The sequence below is a fragment of the Lithohypha guttulata genome (genome assembly GCF_036872675.1).
Source record: "Lithohypha guttulata strain CCFEE 5908 chromosome Unknown scaffold_3, whole genome shotgun sequence".
Classification (NCBI taxonomy): Eukaryota; Fungi; Ascomycota; class Eurotiomycetes; order Chaetothyriales; family Trichomeriaceae; genus Lithohypha; species Lithohypha guttulata.
Window position 1 is genome coordinate 3,415,874 of NW_027042752.1, and position 16,949 is coordinate 3,432,822.

The window sequence follows — 16,949 nt, forward strand, 5'->3', positions numbered from 1 at the left end:
TGGTACAATAGAAGTTTAAGAAACAGATAGAGGGAAGTAGCTATGTAGCTTTTCGGACATGCATGTCCGAAAAGTTAGACCCCATATCGTAAAGCACCTCATATTCGAGTGAGGTAACAATAAACAGGTAAATTCACTTAACTTCTATTCAGTACCTTATTTCTACTTCACTGAGTGAGAGTGAAGTGAATCTCTAGACCACTAAAATTCGGACATCGATGTCCGAATTCTAGAGGCTTGGCATACGGCACAACCTCGGGCTATGCATAGGTAATTATCTCTCCTCCTTACGACGATGTCCCGTAACCTGTTCTTATCACTGTATACTGCTACACTGATTGAGGATCGTGTCACTTATTTGTTCTAACGCTTGCGGTCAAGGCCTTACTGAGCCTTGACCAGAAGATCGTGCAACTCAACGGCTGCTCGGTCGATACGACGTTTTTCTCCATTCTTTCGCACCACCCAGTTTGCGCGGCTCAAGGAGCTGCGCTTTCACAATTCCTCAATATGTCGACACCTCTTTTTGGAACACATTAAACCCTAAATTACAAAAAAAATTTGAAAACTTCATACAAAAAGTACAAGAAGCACACGAACATGATGATACATCCAAGCTTGATCTCACAAACATCGAATGTCCCGCAGGAGACCCCAAGACCAATCTTGCGTTTATGCTACACTGGCCACCTTCCAATGGCGACAAGGACGTTCCTTGCGCCAGCATCCATACGAATTTCGACAACAGAACTCTGAAAGAGCTTCGAAAGATATTTCCTGGCTTCTCTGACAGCTTCGCGTTCGATCTGGTTCCTAAACGATACCCACTGTACGAGAACGGACAAAGAAACGATATCGTTAGCATCTACAAGAACGAACCAGCCTTTCCCGAGTATCTACGGTATGCCAAGGTCACTATAGAGTCGCTCGAGCGGAAAGACGATACTCCCGCTGTGCTTGTCGCCTTGGGTGCGCCGGTCAAACACTACATACAAAACACATTCGGCGTCGAGAACGACGATTTCGCGCAGCTCAGAATCAACAATACGATTTAGAATGTCGTATTTATACCACATCCTGAGAGGTTACGACGTTGGTCTCCTCAGTCTGAGGTCGATGTTGTTGCCGAGAGGCTAAAGCAAGCCAAGCAAGACTTCTTAGTTGACATCGACATAGACGCCTTTCGCTCTATCTATAATCGTACTCGCAATTCTGAACCGCTTCGTAAGAAGCTAAAGCAGTCCGACGACGACAATATTGCTATTATTGGCCTTGAAGACGAGCCGCCTTTCGCTTTCGACTCTGCTTTAGCTATGGCTAATTACGGCGGTAACGACGACGACGTTTCTCAATGGCGTAATGAAAATTGGTATATGTCTTTTATACTTACTGTACAGTCCGATTCGTGGTCGAGTGAGGAGTATCTAAGGAGTATTCGGAACGACTTCTGGTCTATACCTAAGAACCGACAAGCACTCAGTGAGCGGTCAAAGGCCTGGCATGCAATCGCTGCCAACAAGGCGTACCATTCAGAGAGAGTAAAAGCAGCTCATGCCGAACTCAAGGCCGATCTAGAAAGATATGGCGCACTCAAAGCCAAGAGGAAAGAGACGGCGAATACTCTAGAAGCTCTCGAAAGATCGAGTCAACACGCCACTGCAATGTGGGCTCGACCAGACTGGAAAGAAACCCAGTTAGCTACGAATAAAGCTTTTTCAACAGAGTATCGTAAGGAGTACTACCAAACACATCCCGAGGCCGTCGAACATCGATCAATAGTACAGAAGAAGAAATGGGAGAACCCCGAGTTTAGAGCTCATATGACAGGTCCTAGTGGTGCGATATCACAGGGTGCGAAACGCCGCGCGGTTGAACAAAAAGCTGAAACCGCGCAAAAGGTAAGGGCAAATTACGATGCCAATCCCAAGCCAGAACATTTCCAACGTGCGGGTTTCGAGTGCCCTGGCCGAGGTGTTGTAAAAAGACCTGGTGGTGCTGGTGGATTGGAGGGTCTGGACACAATCTGTGGTAAGCGTTATGGTAATAAGGGAAAAGTCCGTGAGCATTTCGAAGCCATTCATTCGGCGGAGATCACGGCTGAGGAGAAGCAATCAATGGACGACAGCAGAGGCAGGGGGGTTCCACGGCCACTTGCTAAACGACTACGGGAGCATGTCATCAAGCGCGATGAACGGACACAGGGTGAAGTTGATGAGATAATGGCCTTGTTCGAAGATTGAACTACTACGACAGTTGTAATTAGTGATAAGCGTCATCATTCCTTAGGACATGGAATCGAATTGTTGATAGTGCAATCGAGCAATAAAGCCATTCTTAACCAACGGCGAAACGTCTTCGAAATGTCGCCTTTGCAGACTGCTGCGACCTATGGTCACACAGCCGTCTGCGAGATCTTACTTAAGCGCGGCGCAGATGTGATGGACGATAACCAAAAGAAAGGTACTGCGTTTTTCCAAGCAGTGGCGTTTGGGAGATTGGAGACAGCACAGGCGCTCTTAAGGCGTAATCATGCCCAACTCGACCTGCCTTGCAAAAACAACTGGACAGCTCTGCACAAAGCCTCCGATGCTGGCGCTGAGGATCTGGTCCAGTTTCTGTTGTCTTCAGAAGCTTCTGTCAATGCTAGAGATCAAGGTTATAGAACGCCTTTGCATCTTGCGTCTAAGAAGGGTCATACAGCCATTATGCGGTTACTGGTACTGGCAGGAGCTGACGTCAACGCCTCATCACGAGAAGAAGCACCAATCGACCTATCCACGACTTTTGGTCACACAGACGCGGTTCATTACCTCATCGATCAAGGTGCGACGTTGAACCATCGGGGACGTGACGGCTGGACACCCCTTCACCGCGCATGCCGAGGCGGTTATGTAGACATTGTGAAGCTAATGCTTCGACATGGCGCAGACATCTCTATCAGGAATCACCGACAAACTACATGCTTGTTCAACGCTTGCCGGTCTGGTAGGATCGAGGTTGTCCAGGCTATCATGGAGCACAATCCGACCCTACAGCAAGACCTTCTCAAGCAAAAAGATCACAAGCAGAGGAGTGCTCAAGAGATCGCTTACACAACAGCACATATGGATATCTACCAATATTTAGAGAACTTGAGTCATCTTCATGAGCCTCAACGTCTCACAGAACCCCACCCAGTGAATAATCTCGCCCGAGCAATCGAGACTAAGCAGATTGGTACTGTTCAATTGATCTTAGCGCAAGATCCGGAGCTTCTGCACCTACCAGATGCATCTGGTCAATATCCAATCCATACAGCTTTTGTATGGAGTGCTCCCGACATAGCTAAGTTTCTGCTCCGTTCAGGTGCGTCCATACACGCGATAGGGTTTCATAACTGGCAACCTTTGCATATTGCAACGGCAGTTGGCTCTCTGGAATTGACTAACCTAGCACTCTCACATGGCGCTAATCTTAATGCAAGAACAAGTACAGGCCAGACGCCTCTACTGAAGGCAGCGTCGTCTGGTTCTCTCGAAGTTCTACAGCGGCTACTCGAAGCTGGTGCTGATATTCGTGCTCGCAACAGTACGGGCATGACCTGCCTGCACGTTGCGGCAAGCAAGAACTTCATAGAGGGCGTGAGAGAACTGCTCGAGCCTGAATGGGGGGCTCAAGATCTTGTTCGAGTTCGAGACCAGTACGAAAGGCTACCTCGAGGTTGGGCGACTCGAAGCGGTCGCCTAGAAGTAGCTACATACCTCCGCTTACAGGAAAAAATGGTCGACAGCTCTGGTAGACCGGATCTCCACCGTCTAAGTAGTTCCCGTTCAGGCACGATAGGAGCAGACTCCGATGCTGAATGAATCCGGAATAAAAGTGGCTGGTAGCCCACTCAACCGTCGAGAATAGGACATGATCAAGATGTGTTGTCGGAGTTTTTTCACATACTTCATCAGAATCTTGTGCTACCTCATGTAGTGTCCGCGACAGAGAACGTGGCAGGAGGTCTCACATCGTCCTCGTAGCGAGGCAGTTCCATATCTACGGCTTCCAACCCGTCGAACTCTGCTTCCACTGATCGATAGAGCAGTTCATCAAGTCCTAAATCACGAGCACTGGGATCCAGGATTCGACAGGGTACCTCGACCTTCATCTGGAATTGATGGCTAGTTTCCTCATGCCGAACAATAGCCTCCACCCTGAGACGATGAACATGGCGCACTGTCACGATCAGGAAACTGCTCAGTAAATGCACTGATCCAGCTCCCCTCCAGTCCATCAATTTAATGTCCTGCGCAACCTTGACAGGTGTCGCATCCAGTGGAAGTTTGACAGGCTCAAAATACAACACTTGATCGGCCACAAATTCGCCACCTTCGGCGTATCGATCACCAGGCAATGGTGACCCTGCGCGGGCTGTAATGAGCTGCGTGTGGCTCCACAAGCTCAATCTGATACTGTCCAGGGTGAGAGCTGGCGATTCTGGATCGTCCTTAGTGATACGAATATGCTTGATCGAGAAATCGACTGGAAACCCTTGTTCAGCTGTCATCGCAACTGGCAGAGATACAAAGGCTTGGAAAGCAATACATGGCGTCCGAAGTTCTGGATCATTGGTGAACACATGCTTAAATTTCTGTCTCAATGTATGACTTTCGGGCCTGAAACTTCGATTTGTCCAACAGGGCGGTGGCAGAAATTCTCTCAGTCTGTTTTGGACTATTGACGGTGGACGGACCATTGCTGCTCGCCTAATCGTTATAGGCAATTCGAGCTCGTCGTTGCGAAAAAACCCTCCATTATCTACAAACACGGCCAGTTTGTACTTGATTCGAGCACTTGCATGATAGTTGTATGTCGCGGCATCAAAATCAAAAGACGGTGGCAGTCGATCCCGACCACCGTGGACGAATCCCGAACCTCGACTGTTCGCCCTCCTGATCTCAACGTGAGTAGGGATATCAAACTCAAACGGCCAATTGAATTTTTGTGGTGGAACATCATATGGTCCCTGGAATAACTGTTCACTAAAATCGAAGAGCCGTAGAATTTCTTCTGTGCGCATACGAGGACCATGAGTATTGCCAGAAGGACCTCGGCGAGACTCAGCGTGGGTGGTAGTGATTTTGCCACGGAAAGAGAGCGATGCAGTTTTGATGCGGCGTTGTTTAGATATCGTGTAATTGACGTAGCCACGGATTGTCTGACCAGGATAGTAGGTGTGATGCTGTCCGTGCTCGAGATGTATCTCCAGTGACATCTTGTTGTCGTCTGTTGGTAATACAGTTTCGTGCAAAAGTGTCCTCCCAGTGCTACCTAGTCGACCACTGACGACGTTCTTTCAAGACCGCGAAAAGGCAAACCATAATACATAGTATCGTGTGTCTTCAGAAAACGGCTTTGATGAATGGCGAGTGGCAGTAGCAGCAGTAGTTGCTGTCATCGACGTCGGACCGTGTCGATCCCATGACGACTTGCTGCACGATGAGATCTATAGAACGTCAAGTCATCAAATGCTTGTAACTCGAGGTTACGATAAACGGCTAGAAATGACCCGTCCTGATCCAGTCTTACAGTGGAAACCTGTGCCGTAGCGGGACACATTTGCTGTCTTTTCAACATCTCACATGTATCGAGAATACCTGGAGCTTCGCTGATCGTATCGATATCTCGTCTCGAGTCTAGCATCGACTTGTGTGGTTCAGCACGATTGAATGCGAGGAGTCCTGTCTCTAAAGCTCTATGTGTTGGTTCGAGGAGCTCTCAGCAAGCAGCAGCGACCTGTATATGACTTGCTTACTTGAGATGAGTGCTACTGACGTCGCGCTGAGTCATCGTTGGTCGTTCCAGCCTTGTCACCAAAGTGACTATCCTATACTTAAAGCGCCAGAACGCATGAGCTCTTGAGAACACTGGCGGCGTTGAATGCTACTTCTGGAATGTTCGTTATCCAATGTAACACAGCACGAGACAGATTCTTCCATCCACAGCAATATCAGCATTTCTCAAAACGAATTTACACCGATCTACCGCAAGCCATATATTACCACTACCACCAGCCAAAATCACACACAACAACAGCAACAGCAAGCACAGAAATAATGGCAAAAAGCAAAAAGTCCAAGAGCAGCAGAACCTCTGACTCAACCAAGAAGAAACAGTCTAGCAGACCGACGCATTTTTTGTGTTTCCCTCTTGCTCGCGAAAGTACTGTGCCGGTATTCGCGAAGTCCATGGCGTATTTTCGGGAGGTATCGACGGAACCTAAGCGTCTGCCGCCGATCAGGGGAGGAAGGGATGCTTCTGGGATAACGACCAGTGATGCTCAGGACATGGCTACGCTTGATCATGACAAAGGTTCGTCGAGTCAGCCAGAAGATCTTGTTATAAATCAAAACGATCCGCTTGGGAATACTCAGAAACCAGTTTCGGAGTCTTCATTCATCGACAGTCTAAAGGTGTTGCCTGATATTGTGCATCGTGGAGCTGGGACGTTGCATCTGACGCTCGGTGTGATGGACTTATCGAAGGAGACGGAGATGCAGAAGGCGACGGACCTTTTGCGTAGTCTAGATCTGGAAAAAATGCTGAGGGATGCAAGCGAAGGTCCGCCTGCTGGTATGAAGTCGCAGAGGAGATGGAAGGATAAGAGGGAAGAAAGCGACAATATCACATCCGCTTGTTCTGACAGTAACGTAATTGGTCGGAAAGAAACGGGTGTGGTGGAAGATGAGCTCTCTGTTCAGGTTGAGCAAAAGTCCGACTCAGTCCCCAAGAACACTTTGGGCAAGGGACAGACACCTATAAGCTCGAAGGACGAAAACAGAGATACTGATGTCAAGTCTCTGAAGAGAACCGTGTCGCCGCCCACTCTCGCGCGACAACCAAGCACGACACCACCAAGTCCCAAGCCACTATACCTCTCCCTCACCGGAATCAAAGCATTCCCATCAACGAAGAAAGCGCGCGTAATCTGGGCACGACCCCGAGCACAACTGTCCACTCCACCCCAATCAGAGCTCAATGACCAACCACAAAGACCGACTTTTGACGAGAAGGAAGGTGACCGCCTGTACAACTTCGCGCTGCACCTCCATCAGGCATTCAAAGATGCCGGCCTCGTCAACGAGACTAGACAACCTGTACTACATGCGACGCTGGCGAACATGAGGTATAAAGTCCAGGCAAAGGGTGGCAGGGAGACGAAAGGTAAAGCTTGGAAGTATGGGAAGAAGAGGTGGGAGGAGGGTTTGGTGGATATTCGACCGTTGGCGGAGGTCTTCAATCGGTTTGATGGAGATGTTGCGGCTGCACAGGAGGGGATAAGATTGAGAGATGCACATGCAGCAGATGTGGGGAATTCTGAAAGTGAAGACGACGAAGGAGAAGATGAAGAAGTGAAGAACGATACAGAAGCTCGGGATGACCGGGAACGAGAAGATCCTAGTAAAGAATATATTTGGTGCAAAGACGTTAAGGTCGATCGAATAGCGATCTGTAAGATGGGCGCTACGAGATCCGAAGATCCAATGTGGAAGGAGTGGTACCCACCAGTAGTAGAGCGGGTAATGTTTGATGAGGAAAAAGGTGGTTGAGAAGTGCTCGTCTGCTTCGCAGGCTCGATAGAGATACTAATATCTTATCTCTTCGACTCACTCTCGGGTCACGCGAACTTCACACTCCTGATCCGTATTGATTACCTCAAATGGAAGGCGCATTAGCGTGTCGTTGTGGCAGCCAAGCGTTGCCACTTCCAGGCGTTTGTCTTTCCCATACCAGCAATTTGAGGCTAACTTCGACATACCGGAGTATGAAACGAGTTGATGTACCTGCCGTAAAGAGTAGGGACATTTGAGATCGATCCATAACAGACAGGTGAAATACATCATTGAGTGAAGCTCCGACCAGCAGGCCAGAGCCTGTCGTGACATGGATGAACAAGGGACCACGACGGCTTGTGGTAGCGTTGCAAGCGAAAACCCTGTCTGGATGAACTTGGAATGTGGCGGCACTTGAACACAATACGAATGCGGTTCTTGGCTTGGCCTCATCAAGCATGACACCATTTCTTCATGTTTCACAAGTATTCTGGATCAGTTGAAACGATTATGATGTCTGAAGGCTGACTCTCGACCCTTTCATAAGGTATGATTGCCATCTCGAATGATGGTTGGTCTCACCACAGAGTGCTCCAAGTGTGCTGCTTCAGACTCAACGCGTCTGACTCATACGGGAGATGGTAGCTTTATGCGCAGTCAAAAACATAGCAAATCCGTCGCGTTGTGTAAAATAGCACATAATACTGTAATGTTGAGGTATACGCCATATGAGCCAGACGAGGCATATTCCAATGAGAATTGTGTAGGAAAGAATATCTTTTCGCTTTGCTCTTAATGATGCAAGTTAATGCTCGCACCTCTGATTGTCTGGAACAGTACCGAATCTCGTCTGATATTTCGGGCAGAGAGATAGGCTTGCGAAGCGTGTGTTTCGCACACAATTGCTACTGCGTAATGGTTGTTTGCTCAAGCTGTAATAGCGACCGATTGCGGATTGTCGTCTTTCTTCTCAGGTAGGTCACTGACATCGAAGATAACTCGAATTTGAAGACTGCAGCTGGGACAGACAGCAATCTCGTGGCCGTCGCGCAAGTCGTCTATATTGATCTCGAATCGGTCGCCACAAGGACATGGGTAGTGGTAAATTTCCAGAGTCGAGTCGTAAGTCATATCCTCAATCTCAATCTCATCGTAAATTTCACCCTCCTCTTCCTCTGTCATTGTGTCGGTTCACAGCAGGAGACAATGCTATATGGTACACAGGATGTTAAAGGAATATCGCCAGAATTTGGAGGCAAGCGAGAAAGTACCGAAATTGTGGGGTTTGGCTGAATTTCGGTGGAATTTACCAAACGTTTCCTTGCTTCCGATTCATTTTCGGGCGCAGCGAGCTTATGCATCGCACATGCCACCACTGCTACGCAATACCATGCTCGGCTTCGCAAATGATCAATATTCACGCAACTCAAGACTGGCCTTACGACTACATCGTCAAAAATGCTTGAGCTATGAACTCTGTTGGCCTCAGTATCCTCACAACTTTTCCGCAGTGACAAGATGTCAGATTTGTTGAACCTCGAAAAACAATTGCGCTTTGTAAGTGGTCGAAGGAACCAAGTATGACCCAGTACTTACAGGAAATATAGTATGGCGCTTACCACCACGACCCTGTATGCTATACCACCTAGGAACAACAGGACTCCTACTCATGATGGCAGGTCAACATTGCTATTCATATAACATGTGTCCCCATAATTCTGTTGACAGCCTTCACCATTGTACGTGGTGGAAATTCCATTTGGACGACTCGGTCTTACTCTTTGCAGGCCACGAATACAGGTACTTTGATACCTACACCTGAATGGACCACTGTCCCTTACCTCGACCTTAATTTGGGCACCATCCTCTGCCTCATATATGCCGCTCTATACATACTGCTCGAGCCTGTCGCTGGCACAGGCTTGTCGGTCCTCCTAGTGGTTGCTACAGCAGGAGGCAAATACCTCGTCGAGGAGTATGGCATGGTCGCAACTAAGTGGGCCATAGGACTGCATATCTTCTCGTGGGTTGCGCAGTTTGTGGGCCACGGCAAATTTGAAGGACGAGCTCCTGCTTTGTTGGACAACATCTTCCAAGCATTCTTCCTCGCACCACTTTTCGTGTGGCTAGAGACTCTTTTTGCCTGCGGCTACAGACCGGAACTGCAATCACGCATTAACAAAATGGTTGAACAGGATGTGACCAAGTTTCGTGCTGATCGTGATGCTAAGAAACTACAAAACGGTGGTGCAAATGGTCATGCAAAGAGCTCGTAATATTATCCTGGTGTTTTGGGAAACAAGGCAACTCCGAGGGAAGTGGTTTCGACAAAATGACAGCGCAGGTCATACTTCAGGCGAGCAGAAAACTGCTGCCAACACTTCGGTTTGTGGCCTTGTTCAGTGAGGCAGTTATCCAATATTTCTACTCTTGAATTCCGAAGCCAAAGATCGAGATACACAGAGCGCTTACAAGACACCTCAAAGCTGACGTATTTACATCCCTATCTCAGGCACAACCATCAGACCAGTTCTTTTATGCGCGCAGGGTAGTAGTCGAGATTCACACCACAAGCTTGTATTCAAGCCTCAGCAGCTACTGTGGCGTCCGGCTCCCGATTTGTCAACCACTGTATGTCTTTGAACATCATGTGTTGCGGATATGTTATGAGCAGAAGGAGAGAAGAACAGGACTCGAAACACGGGCTGATCCATGCCTATCTTTGGCTGCAGAAAGCTGTATTAACGCAACTACAACTTCCATAAGCAATCCTAGGTACCATAAATTGTCCTCCCTTCGAGCCGCACCTCATTCTGCGTAAATTGTTGTAGTGACATTCCCGTTGTTGATTAGCTCTATCACTGCTAAACGTTGTTGTGTAGATTGTTCTGCTACCACAATTAAGCCAAGCCGGCAGCATTACACAAATTTATTCACTCTTCTTCTATGAGAGTTCAGTCAGTATGCCACCTGATGATACACAAAGAGGCAAGGAAAGTGCTCCTGTAACCTTCGCGACTGCTGCGGAATACAAAGCTGCGATTGCTACTCTCAATAATTCGACGCAGGAAACTAACACACGTATTGACGGAATTAGTCAGATTCAGCACTCGCAAGAAAAACGTTCGAGGAGTCTGTCCCCAAAAGGCACTCCGGGCCAGAAGCCTCATTCACTGCACCGGCAGCAGTCCCGACTTGGTGAAACATTGACAGCAGACCTGAAAGATGCACGCCTCTCTGCGTCAGAAGACCTGCGAAAGTCAATAGCAACGACAACAATAACAACAGACGATACACTTGCACGCCACGATCACCAGTTTGTGCTGCTCGATGAACAGCTCGGATCTCAGGATGCAGTGGATACTGGTCAAGACCTTCGTCGCGAAAAGCTTCTTGCTGCACTTCGATATACCTACGCCGAGACCATACGACTCAGGCTGAATCGGTGCTATCTACAAGCACTTACGACCGAGCAGGAATGTGAAGACATTAGCAAATATAACCAGATTCGAGACGATTCGATCCAGGCTAAGACAGATCTTCTTCAACAGGATCTACGAATGCTATATTCTGAGATAGACGATGTCGCTCAGATGCTCGTTATGCACGAGCATGGTAATCGATTACATTCTGTAGGACAGCGGCTCAACCGCATTACGGAGACACTCAACGATAAGCAAACTCAGCATGCAGTCGAGCAGATCTCAGCCATGTGCAAGAAAATCGAAGCACTAACCGTTCACGTAGAACGTCTGCAATCTTATCGACTAGTGCACCAGAAGCTGGGAAGTTGTTTGGACACTATTGAAGCAGACTTGGGTAGGTCACGGATCATCTCTACAAAAGCCGAACCTACTTCGCAGCCACATAGCAACACTACTTCCCTACACGCACTCAGACAGTATTTGGGTCTAGACAGTGACACAGCAGGCAAAGACAACAAATCAAAACAATGCCACTTTATCTTTGCGGACATAACATCGCACGTTAAGCATACATTGGCGATCCAGGCTGAACAGGCTGGTCATATCCAACGTACAGATGATTTTAAGCAGAAAGGGGACAATCTGCACGAGGCTTCTTATCGCACGAAATTGGACGAGCTTGACGATGAGGTTGCAAGGATCAAGTCGAGGATCGACAGCATCAACTTATAAGTGACTGAACGTTGAAGAGAGTCGTGATCGTCCAGAAGATAGTGCTTCTTGCCCAGTTTGAGAAGAGCGCATGAATACCACCTAGGCAATCAATATTGAGGTGGTTCTGATGGGTGATAGAGGTAGAGAGCGAGCATTTATTCTATCATTCTTTCGGTCTGTCTGAACTAACACTCAGGGTTGAATGTTAGAAGAAGCGAATTTTGATCTGCAAAAGCACATCCGTCACAGACCCCACGTATAGACTTGTGTATCACTTTTGCGGGGAAGGAGCTCAGGTTTATGTACACGAACAGAGCAACTGCACTTTGAGTATCTTCCTCTAGGAAGAATCGAGGCCTCTTCTCAAGCCTTTAAAATTCGAGACGAGCCTTCGCTACTCATAGTAACATCAACAGTGATTCAGCGCATTTTCAGCCACGACAGTAGTGAAGCTTTTATAGCTTACTCAAGAAACTGGTACGAGTCCCCACTACAGTAGTGGAGAAACATCATCCTTGCAGCATGTCTAACAACAAACCCGTCATCCTCATCGTCGAAACACTCGACACAAAATTGCCAGAAACGCTCTATCTGAGATCAGCAATATTGAGTCATGGTGCTTGCCAAACAAAAATACTGGACGTAGGTCGATCACAACAGGTCGACGACAACATCTTAGAAATCCCTCAAGATGAGCTCGTTCGTCCTCTAAAAGATATCGGGGATGAGCTCAGCAAGTTGTCAAGAGGTTACTATTCCGACAAAGCAATAGCGACTTGCATGCCGGTAGTGCGGGATCTGGTCAACAAGAACCAGGTGCATGGCATCGTCTCAGCGGCTGGAAGTACCGGATCCTCAATTGCCTCAGCGCTGATGCGAGAAGCATGTCCTGTCGGGTTTCCCAAACTCCTGGTATCGACGATGGCTAGTGGTGATATCAAGCCGTTCATTGGTGAGGTGGACATCACGATGATGTACAGTGTAGTCGATATTGCTGGCCTGAACTCCGTGCTGAAGCAGATTCTGACCAACGCGGCTGGTGCTATCAGTGGTATGACTTTGGCTCACGCAGAACATTCGAAGGAGGAAAAAGTCAAAGGAAAGAGGATTGCGATTACGATGTTTGGAGTGACCACGCCTTGTGTGGACCATATCAGGAAAATCCTTACCACAACTCCTCATGATGTGTCTGATTACGAGCTGTATATCTTCCATGCAACAGGCTCTGGAGGCAAGGCAATGGAACGCTTGATCGAGGAAGGCCAGATCGATGCAGTGATAGATCTCACAACGACAGAAATTCCAGACGAACTTTTTGGTGGTGTACTAACAGCCGGTCCAGACAGATTGAACGCCGCTGCGCGTAAAGGCATTCCGGTCATACTCTCCACTGGAGCTTGCGATATGGTCAACTTTGGACCTAAAGACACCGTACCCGAAAAATACCAAGATCGGAATTTATACGTCCACAATTCTGCAGTCACACTGATGCGGACAACTCAAGACGAGAACAAGGAGATTGGCAACTTTATCGTAAAGAAGTTGAAGGGCGCAACAGATCCTTCGAAGATCAGGGTATTGCTTCCAACAGGCGGAGTTAGCATGATTGATGCGCCTGGCCAGCCCTTCCACGATCCTCAGGCGGATGAGGCGCTCTTCAAGACAATTGCTGATGGTCTATCGGACACAAAAATTGAAGTCTTCCAATACCTTGAGAAGGTTAACGACGAAGCATTCGCTGCACAATTATGTGACCATCTGCTTGAGGTGATGGGTGTCAGCCCAAGGGAAGCTAGGTTAGCCAATGCACGAAGACGCAAGTGGAGTTTTGACCATGGTGCAACACTACATGCTGTGAGGAGAGCAAGTCAGATCGTGGTACCAGATGCTGCGTGATTCACGTTGACATCGAGGTAGTGTTGGGGTTATTGAGAGAGTAGTGGTTGGTTGTTAGTAAGACAAAGTCTCGCGCCAGAAGGAGTATCGCCTACCGTCCATGGTTATAGCAGTATTTGTAGCACTTCGTTAGCACAGTACCGACAGCGCCTGTTTCTGATGCTTAGAAGTACATATGGTTCGGGTTCAGACAGGTTTTTGTAAAAACCCAAGGTTGTCCGCGACTTCGAGAGCGGTGCAACGTAGTGGCCTCAGGCATAAACGCATCGCTTGGCATAATATCGGCGCTAAACTTTCGACACACAATTACACCAGACCAAGTCAACCAAGTCCACGTCAAGATACAGCCAACGTTCACACGTGCCACAAACCGTCGCAATGGCCAGTACGTGATAGGAGAGCTATGTTCTCAACGAACAGTCGCTAACACTCTCCAGAATCCAAGAACTCGTCTCAGCACAACCAGTCCAAAAAGGCTCACAGAAATGGGTGCGCAACTACCTATTCCCTTCTTTTTTCTCACAGCCACAAAGCCCAACTCTTCCCCTACACTTACTATTCGTCCTTGGATCGCGGAAAGAGACCGATCGCGAATGGAAGTACTGACACTAACCTGCTAAATAGTATCAAAAAACCAAAGACCCACAGATACCCCTCCCTCAAAGGCACAGACCCTAAGTTCCGAAGAAACCACAAGCATGCTCTGCATGGAACGATGAAGGCGTTGAAGGAGGCGAAGGAGGGGAAGAGAGATCAGGTGTAAATTTCAGTTCTTGATGGGGATGAATTTGTTGGGAGGTGTGTGAGGGTTATCAAGATGTGAGAAGATGTGCAACGATCTCGAGGCCACGAGCAATGAGGACGATGGACGGAGAACGAGTACAGTCGCGACGTGATAAGAAATTACGGCCCTTGAATTGTGGGAAAGAGGTTCGCTGAACAGGCACTTCGGCTCATGCAATAAAGAGTATTCAGCATACCTATGGCTCAGTGCTGTTTTCGACTCGAGCTCCGTCGACTTCTTGACAGATTTGAACTCTTCCTAGTCCTTCCCACAATCCAATTTCATTTCAAAGCACGGCCGAGTGGTTCCATCTGTTCTGTCCAGTTCCAGCTGTCCACCCAACGGCCAGCCCAATGCATACGGTTAAGAGTCACGAAGATGAATGATGACAAAAGGAAAGAGGTAAGCACCCACTACAACAAAGCAATTGGCATACGTGTGTACAGCGTCGTGTTTCTTCTCCATACACGCATGACTGAAGGATGAAATTCTACGTGCCTATAGTGATCGATCTGATCTATTCCTCTCAATTACCAAACACGACTGCTTAGATGTTCAGTGAGTGGTTGTGTATGGACGAGAGGAGACATCCAGAGTTGCTAGCTATGGTTCTGGTGGATGGTTGTTCGCGATGCTGTTGTTTCTTTTTCCCTGTCGTGGTTGTTGTTGTTTTCTGGGAGACCGCTGCCATTCCCTTTGTGATTGACTGTGATATTCAGGCCTTCATGTTCCAGCCTGCTTTTGAATGCTAACTGTGCAGACACACTACTCATTCAATGCTCAGCAGCTGTATCGTTGCTCATGAAGCTGATATCAACCTGGAGGCCCTGGGGGTTAGCATGGTATCAACGCGACGCCCAGCCAGGACGCTGATCATGAAAGCCGCGTCCTCTACCGTGGCATTAAATCTTATGACACACTCGTCCCAAATCCCCCCACATCTGCCAACGGAGAGGAAAGTTACGCTCAGTGCACTGTTGCGGGGAAGGGGTGCTTGAAACTGCCCATGCAATGTTTCGCTGCCTTCTTCATGACATGTGCTAGGTCTGGGCCGTTACTCTACCTTGGCGGCTATCAACTCAATCCCTTCCGCTCTTGGCTGAGCTCTAGGTCTCGTCGGTCTTAGATAGGGCTTATTTCGCCGCGATATTAGTCACGACGTGAGATCTAGGTCGTGTTGCGTGATCTCATCAAGAGAATCCCTTTGATCTCGCAATGCTCGGCGGTTGCAGAAGGATACAGCCACTCAACCATGTGTTCAGACCAACAAATAACTCATGTCGACGTAGACATCCTAGCTTTCATGACTAGCTCAGCAGGGGCTGTGTCCTGTCACAGCATAGCCAGCTGAAGCGTGAGGTATATCAACAAGGTTAAGGAGATGTCGATTCTCATTCGCAAATATCCGTTCGTGCTCTATTAGCCATTATGCATATGCGAGCCTTGTAGCACGATGCAGTATACCTTGCTAGTGGATCTGTGGCTTACAACGCTCGGCGCTCTTTTCAACGGTGAAACTAAGGTCCATCGTCCTGCAGATCATCAATCACATGTGAAAAAGCGACGAAGCGTGGTTGACGTGAGATAAGAGGAACCAAGAATGGGATTACCGCATATCCGCTTGCGTGATTTATGCGTTGTGCAGCCGACTGAAGACTGATCGTGGGATGAGCACTTTACTCTGGGGCATATTTTCGTCCGTTCGCTGGAGATCTGATGAGTTGAGGTCACTGACTGAACATGCTAATATCCTCAGGGTTGTAACTAATGCCACCGGCTCGACATCTACGTTCGGCGTCAAACTGGTACTGTCGTGCTCCAGCCCTCGTAAAATGTGGTATGAAATGTTGTGAGCTTTTGCAATCACTCACAGATAGGTACGTTGATGTGATCGTGATGCCCAGTCATCCTTGAATTACAGCATCACTTGGGTCTGTACTTGTGTGACATCGACTCCGTGTCAAGCTCGCACTTTCTTAAGTGGACGGCTGTCGTCACCTGGCTCGTATTGTGTGAGCACGTACATGGACTATGGTTGGCCAACAAGGCGGATGGCCGCCTGCCACTTCCCATGGGAAGATGCGGGTTTTATCCGAGGGCGAGCAGCGCGTGGATGTGGAAGGTTTCGCCAAAGGAGCGGATGTTTGGCAGGAAGTGGATGGTGGTTTCTCGTTTGGCACGCCGGTATAGGAAGGTAGCGTACCGATGCTGCAATACGGTGTGCTGAACGAGTACAGGCTATGCACAGTTCCTGCTTGCCATGCATGAACGGGCCACGATGTGAGCATAGCATGTGTTGTGACTCTATAAAGAATCTCGTAACCCTGCGGCCTTGGTTCAAGAGGGCTACAGGTCAAGACTATTGTCGATGTTGACTGGTCACGCAGTAATGTAGAATTAAATAAGTCTAAATAGAAGGCAGCCGCGAGGCATCTTGTTCTTTCGAGCGCTGTTGCCCTCCCAAACCGTTACGGGAATTCAAACTCCGGCCTGGAACTCTTCAGATCCAACCCCAAATACGAGATAGTCGACCCCGTAATCTATGCATGA

At 48.3% G+C, this 16,949-nt stretch overlaps 7 protein-coding genes across 7 annotated transcripts; 6 read left to right on the plus strand and 1 right to left on the minus strand.

Moving 5' to 3' along the window:
* Positions 1 to 674: 674 nt before the first annotated feature.
* On the plus strand, positions 675 to 2,240 carry LTR64_005033 (uncharacterized protein; the record flags this gene model as incomplete). The annotated part of the gene is made up of 2 exons (XM_064899375.1): positions 675 to 1,007; positions 1,056 to 2,240. 2 exons carry the CDS (start codon positions 675 to 677, stop codon positions 2,238 to 2,240), a joined length of 1,518 nt encoding a protein of 505 aa, XP_064755332.1.
* A 120-nt stretch (positions 2,241 to 2,360) lies between these two features.
* On the plus strand, positions 2,361 to 3,845 carry LTR64_005034 (uncharacterized protein; the record flags this gene model as incomplete). Its single annotated transcript, XM_064899376.1, has 1 exon — positions 2,361 to 3,845. One exon carries the CDS (start codon positions 2,361 to 2,363, stop codon positions 3,843 to 3,845), a length of 1,485 nt encoding a protein of 494 aa, XP_064755333.1.
* Positions 3,846 to 3,952: 107 nt separating this feature from the next.
* Positions 3,953 to 5,242, minus strand: LTR64_005035 (uncharacterized protein; the record flags this gene model as incomplete). The annotated part of the gene is made up of 1 exon (XM_064899377.1): positions 3,953 to 5,242. The coding sequence occupies one exon, from the start codon at positions 5,240 to 5,242 to the stop codon at positions 3,953 to 3,955; it is 1,290 nt and encodes a 429-aa protein (XP_064755334.1).
* Positions 5,243 to 6,083: 841 nt separating this feature from the next.
* LTR64_005036 (uncharacterized protein) lies at positions 6,084 to 7,577 on the plus strand (the record flags this gene model as incomplete). Its single annotated transcript, XM_064899378.1, has 1 exon — positions 6,084 to 7,577. The coding sequence occupies one exon, from the start codon at positions 6,084 to 6,086 to the stop codon at positions 7,575 to 7,577; it is 1,494 nt and encodes a 497-aa protein (XP_064755335.1).
* A 1,521-nt stretch (positions 7,578 to 9,098) lies between these two features.
* Positions 9,099 to 9,856, plus strand: LTR64_005037 (uncharacterized protein; the record flags this gene model as incomplete). The annotated part of the gene is made up of 2 exons (XM_064899379.1): positions 9,099 to 9,137; positions 9,368 to 9,856. The coding sequence occupies 2 exons, from the start codon at positions 9,099 to 9,101 to the stop codon at positions 9,854 to 9,856; spliced, it is 528 nt and encodes a 175-aa protein (XP_064755336.1).
* Positions 9,857 to 10,543: 687 nt separating this feature from the next.
* LTR64_005038 (uncharacterized protein) lies at positions 10,544 to 11,737 on the plus strand (the record flags this gene model as incomplete). Its single annotated transcript, XM_064899380.1, has 1 exon — positions 10,544 to 11,737. One exon carries the CDS (start codon positions 10,544 to 10,546, stop codon positions 11,735 to 11,737), a length of 1,194 nt encoding a protein of 397 aa, XP_064755337.1.
* A 504-nt stretch (positions 11,738 to 12,241) lies between these two features.
* Positions 12,242 to 13,615, plus strand: LTR64_005039 (uncharacterized protein; the record flags this gene model as incomplete). The annotated part of the gene is made up of 1 exon (XM_064899381.1): positions 12,242 to 13,615. The coding sequence occupies one exon, from the start codon at positions 12,242 to 12,244 to the stop codon at positions 13,613 to 13,615; it is 1,374 nt and encodes a 457-aa protein (XP_064755338.1).
* Positions 13,616 to 16,949: the final 3,334 nt, after the last annotated feature.